Raw genomic sequence first — 6144 nt, 5'->3', positions numbered from 1 at the left:
CCCTTGAATGCACATCTCAACTGCCGATAACTCCAAAAGCCTATCCTTGCAATCCAGGCTTAACGAGCGCCGCCAATTGATGTAATCGACGACATGTTCATCTTTCCAGTGCTATAAAATATGTTCAAGAATTCTCGCTCCATTTGATCCCAACTGTCAAGCAACTCGGACTCCAAGTCTATTTACCAATCAAATGCATTCCTTTCAAGGAACGAACAAATTGCTTCATCGGGTGGTCATCCTTCGTCCCAGCATTATTGCATGTTTCGACGAAGTGTCAACATGTTGTTTTAGGTTGCCCTTTCTATCGAATTGTTGGAATTTGGGAGGTTGATATCCTGTCAGCATCCGCAGGTTGTCTATCCTCCTGGTGTATAGCTTGGAATATACGAGCGTGTCTCGGGAAGGTACTCCGTATTGAACCCTGATGGTGTTCATGATCATGTCCTGAAGTTGTTAGACCGATAAAAAACCCACCGAGGCGGTATCAACTTTTTCGTGCGACTTCTCACCCTACTTTGTTTCATGACCCAATCATTTCTCGCTGGATTCAGCCTCATGATGTGGTCCTTTCTTGTGTGTGCCTTGACCAGGCTCCTTATCCTGATGCGCTTCCCACTGTTGATAAGAAAAGCAATCTGCACATCCTTCTCTTTGACCATCTTCGTCAGTTTCATGACCGTTTTGCTCATATGGGCCAGCTATTCTTCAATAGACATAGCTCCCATCACCATGATCTGCATGGCCATAGAATAAGACTCACCTATGGAAGCCGAGGAAATTTTCTCCTGTTGGTCGTCAGGCGAGGATCCATGGTATGAGCCTATGCTCGAGTCAGCATCTGAAACAGGCGAGAGTGAACATTCTCTTGAATTCTTCGAGCCTGAAAAACTCCTTTCTTTGTTCCAAGAGTTTTTCTCATCCGCTCGAGAGGTATTCTTCTTTGCCTTGAGGGAGGCCAGATTGATAACCGGTTCACTCCTTCGGTTCACATCTTTCGCCTTGGCTTGAGTCGGTATGGAAGTGACATGTTGAGTTGCGGATATCGCCTTGGCCTTGCTCCGAGTGATGACCCAGCAGAGTCTCCACTTGAGAAGGTGGCACTCACGCTTTTGCCTCTCGTCGCGGGAACGGATTGAATCTTCTTGGACGCCATCGTTTTTAGTGCGTTGATTGATTTTGAACTGGAGAGAGAGATGAGAGGCAGAGAGGTCCCACCGGGCGTGCCAAATTTGTAAACACGAATTTCATACGACAAATAAGACAAGAACACGTGTACAAAATAATTTTGTATTAATGAAATTTAGGGTTACAATCTCTGTATTGAATCCTCTTATTCTCTCTCCAAAGTGTTTAAAGAAAATTTGTGTTTGATGCAAGGGTCGTAGAGACTTGATCTTGATCAAACGGGTAGCACAAGGCTTGTTTGGTGTTTGGATTTTTCTAAGGTGGAGGAACCGGCACGTATTTGTTGTGCTTAGTGGCGCTTCCAAAGTATGGTGAATAATGCAGAAAGTTTTTTGTTTTTTCTGAATGCTAGGTTTTTCTGAGCCCCTTCTTTCGTCTTGAGGCCTCCTATTTATAAGCTTTTGTAGGATGCTTAACCTAAATAACTTTCCCTATTAAAACCTTGTTTTGTGGGATTTTGATTTGATTTAAATCAATTCTCATAATCTGGCAATTTAACCAAATTATCTTCAATTGATTGACCTGATTAATATTTGATTTAAATCAAAGTCAATCATAAAATATTCTTTCTCTTAATTTTGTCTTCCTCTTGAACCGTTGGATGCACTCCGTCGGATGCACTCCGTCGGATGTCGACATGTGTCACTTTTGACAGCTAACTCGATTTTGATGAGTCATGCGCCACATGTGCGAATTATGAGGCCCACAATCAATCCATCGAACCCTAATTATTTTCTCATCCAATGGAATTTATTGCACCAAAATTTCTTTGTCTACAGTTACAATGAAGAACCCCCCTTGCTCTCTCCCAAACTCTAGCTTTCGTTTCTCTTACCCTTGGCTGAAACCCAATTTGATGCTTAAATTTTTTCTCTTGCACTCGTTAGATTAAACCCTAGTACTAAATTGCCTATTTATATGTTATGGCACTTTAGTACAATCATACAAAGGAATAGGAAACTTAAAAGACCCAAAAATTAGGAAGAAATCTACTCTAATTCGCCATGAATCCGCGCTGGATTCGCACCTCCCACTTGAACACATATGTCTGCTCGAGTTTGATCTCCTCCCCGTACATTAAAATAGTGGAGCATCAGCCTTACGCTGGATGGGGGAGCTTAACATGGCATGATAGATCCCATCTTAGATTTAAAATCATGCATTAAAAATGGAGTAATCTATTGACCCAAAAATTATGTCAAAACTTGTAAATAAAATAATGTCACTAATCCGCCCCCATTTATAACAATAGATAATACATGTTTAATATGCGGTATTACATACACAAAATAGCTGCAAGAAAGCTGTAATATCCTTCATGAAAGTGATCACAAGATAAATGTATTCTTTGAGAAACTATTATTAAACACCTTGTTTTGTTTCTCATGCATAAATTTTTAAGTATTCATTCATGCGGGTGTATTTCACTTCTGGGTAAAGCTTTGAAGCTTCTTCTCCTTCTTCCCCGATTTCAAAGTTTGTCAGAGCGCCTTCATAGAACACGTGGTAGAAATGCCCCGCTCCTACCTGGCCTGCAAAGTCCATACCTGAAATATAGTATTTCATATCAAAAGAAAATTACATATATAATTAAAGATAAAATGTAACTTTCAAATAATGGCTAACAGCATAAGCACCCACAGCTCAACATTTTACGATTTTATTTTGTAATTTCAAAGTCCATACCTGAAATATAGGTGTGAAATTTCTGCTTAGAGCTTGTATTAGGTTCAGGTTCTTGGAATTTTAATGTGCTGAACAATGAAATCCATTCAAGGAGCTGATTGATTGGCGAGGTTAACCATATAGATTTCATATGATGCCATGCGTACCTTTCATAGAGGCAAGGAATTCTTCTTCTGAAATGGAGATATGTTCTAGTTTCTTGCCTATGAGGTTCTCCCACATCTCGACCAATTGTTTTTGATTGAGTTCGTTTTCAGGTGGACGAAGGTATATAGTTTTGTTCAATGTTCGCGGATCATCTATTGTTTTGATTGTATATTCTGCGATGTCATCTTCATCCACTATAGATACTGCAAGGTACATGAAGATGATCAACAAAGATGACCAATTCTATGTCATATATACATAAACCAGAGTATCTATATACTATTAGCCTGCATAATAGTAAATGCCTATGGAGGTGAACAGTGGTGTTTAATTTAATTTATTAGTTTTGGTGTACCTTTAGCGTTACCATCTCCATAAATAAGAACTTTCTCCTTTGGAGGAACGAGTGTCCCTATCTGCGAAAGGTTGCCGGCTAAATAAGCAGCGACACCGGCACCACATACATAAGTGAAGGGGATTTTAGCATCTTGTATTGCCTTTCTCACTACCATTTTATCATCAAATGTAACTCTTCCAGGTTCAAGTGCATGTCCCATACGTGGTGGATCTAGACCAAACTCTGAAGGCAAAAAACGCTACACAGAAAAGCCAAGGCAGGAAAAAAAATCAGTATGTTAATTTGATCACGAGTCAGGACCAAAAACATCAAAAAGATCAGTCACAAGTTTCATTCATATGGAAAAGACAAGTCTCACTCCTATATAAAACATTCTCTTCCTCATCATAAATTGGATGAGGTATTTAAAGTCGTACGCTCTTATTATATATAGCAATCTTCTATTATAATATCAAGGGAGCTTTCACACTCCTCTTTTGTTCATTTACACTCCCTTTTTTGTTATAGTAAAAATATTAAAAAACAAAAGAGAGTATAAGTGGACAAAAGGAAACTGGGAAAATCAGTACCCTAATATCAATTGTAATTTTGAATATTGAAGTACTTCCCAATTAATGAAAAAGTTAAACCACTAATAATTATGCTAAATCATTTTGACAAAAAAAAATATAATTAAGCTAAATCGTTAATGCGGTCTAGCCCAATGGTTTGAACTTGAACACTAGTGATTTCAGGTTCAAACCACCATAGCACCTTGATAGTGTGTGTATGTGTGAGAAACTCCTTCCCTTTGTAGTTTAGACTATCAATTGCATTAATATGAAGAAAAAAAGAAGAAGAGATAAATCATTCATATTAATTGTACATATGCCACCTAACACGATCAATAATTACAAAAAAAGGTGCTCCTGCATAAGGAAAGACCTATACGGGGAAATTAAGTTGTCTTGCTAGATTATTTGAACCTTTTTTGATGTGATCGTAGCACCGTTATGTAAATAAATGTTGTAGTGTGACCGTCCCATTGTTATGTGGTACTACCAATCTTCTCAGAATTCGTATAAACCATGTTATGTGGTCCTATTAATTAATGTTGTATTCTAAGTTCATGAAATATCAGCCATGTCATCCAACTAACACTTGAATTAAATAGTAACACCACTTGTTACATACTCAAGAAATTTTATGTCACGTAGTGTTACTAATCCATGATATGAGTGCACAATAAACAAAACCGTAGAATAACATGAGAATAAAAACCTTTCTAAAAAAAAAAAGCACATAGAGCAAATGAGCACCATCCTTGCTTAATTCAAGTATATATCTAATACAAATAGGATCTTTGGCCATAGGTTGTCTGTGAATGACACTAGCACTGGCCACGACACGAGTGTATCCATGACTTATATGAAGCTTTTCTATTAGTGTTTGTACCTTAATATTTCCGGCTCTTTTGATAGCTTCAACAAGCTGGAGCTGCAGCAAAATGTTGTGACTCCGAATATGTACCCCAGATATGGGGCAGATGACAACATCAACAAGCTTGATAGCACGGACAAGGCTTTCCAGATCAGAAAATGAGCCCTCCACAAGGTGAGCCCCTTGCTTCTTGAACGCCAAGAGCATTTGGACCTTATCAATGTCAAGGCCAATCTCTGGCCTTTGAAGAACATACGTTGGGTGGCCTTGGGATAGGCTTGCAGAAACAATCCTACGCCCCAGGTACCCAGTACCACCAACCACAAGCACCTTGCTCTTTTCCATATCGATCTAATTGTACCACTTTTCCCTCTGAATGTGTATATATATATATGCGATAGACACAAGAAGAAAAACATGGACAAAAATGTCGAGTCAACGGACTACATCATGGACTACAATATTCCACGTATATATGTCAAACGATGACATTGCCCCAGCAAAGCTTGCCTAACCTAATGATGACCAAGACAAATCCCATTCCACGAAGGCGACAATTTTCTTATAAAAAATATATATGACCAACATGCGTGTAGGGTTTGCTTTTATTTTTTTTTAATTTTGGACTGGACTTATAACTTATATAGGTTTTATTTTATTTTATTTCATTTTTTTAATAATTTGGGCTGGGCAAACACCCAACCTGCCATGTGTACATAACAGCCCTTTGCATGTGTGTCATTACCACCTGATCTTTTAATAATATTTATTTTTAATTACCTGAACTATATAAAGTGTTGCAATCCACCACCTATGTCTAACTTCGTTAAAGTTTCGGGACATTTCTATCAATTAATTATAACTAAAAATAATTAAACGTATTTTAAAAAATAAAAATAAAAAAGTTAAGTTAATTACACCAGACTTCCCCTAACCCTTACTGATACGCCAATTGTTGCGCCCCCTATGTATGTACACCGTAGTCCATATTTCTGTTTGTCTCTTGGCGTGAGTTGTCTCTTGCCTGCATTTTTTAGGGTGTGGATCATAATAGCCTATGGTTGTAATGTTTTGGGGTATATATGCATGGATATTATTCATTTCTCCAATATCTTGCAAATACAAACACCCAATTCACAGTAACCTCACTCATTTAAGGAAATGATACCAAATGCTTTTTTTTTTTTTTTCCTTCCTGTCAAAGCATAAGAGAAGAATGCAGAGTAAGAAATGGCAAATAATTAATTTTATTGAAATAAACGTTTATATAAGATTGATAATATTTCCATAACCGTACAATATTAAGAATTCCGAGTGCCACAATGTTCTATCCTTGAATATATATA

At 37.7% G+C, this 6144-nt stretch overlaps 1 protein-coding gene across 1 annotated transcript; it reads right to left on the bottom strand.

The window, feature by feature from the left end:
- Positions 1-2486: 2486 nt before the first annotated feature.
- LOC117628285 (isoflavone reductase homolog) lies at positions 2487-5153 on the bottom strand. The gene is made up of 4 exons (XM_034360702.1): positions 4814-5153; positions 3377-3617; positions 3021-3224; positions 2487-2735 (listed from the first exon to the last, which is right to left on the bottom strand). Exons 1-4 carry the CDS (start codon positions 5141-5143, stop codon positions 2572-2574), a joined length of 939 nt encoding a protein of 312 aa, XP_034216593.1. The 5' UTR covers positions 5144-5153; the 3' UTR covers positions 2487-2571.
- Between the last annotated feature and the right edge of the window lie 991 nt (positions 5154-6144).

Source organism: Prunus dulcis, chromosome 5 (genome assembly GCF_902201215.1).
Source record: "Prunus dulcis chromosome 5, ALMONDv2, whole genome shotgun sequence".
In the NCBI taxonomy this organism is placed as follows: domain Eukaryota; kingdom Viridiplantae; phylum Streptophyta; class Magnoliopsida; order Rosales; family Rosaceae; genus Prunus; species Prunus dulcis.
This window is presented reverse-complemented; position numbering and strand designations above follow the sequence as displayed.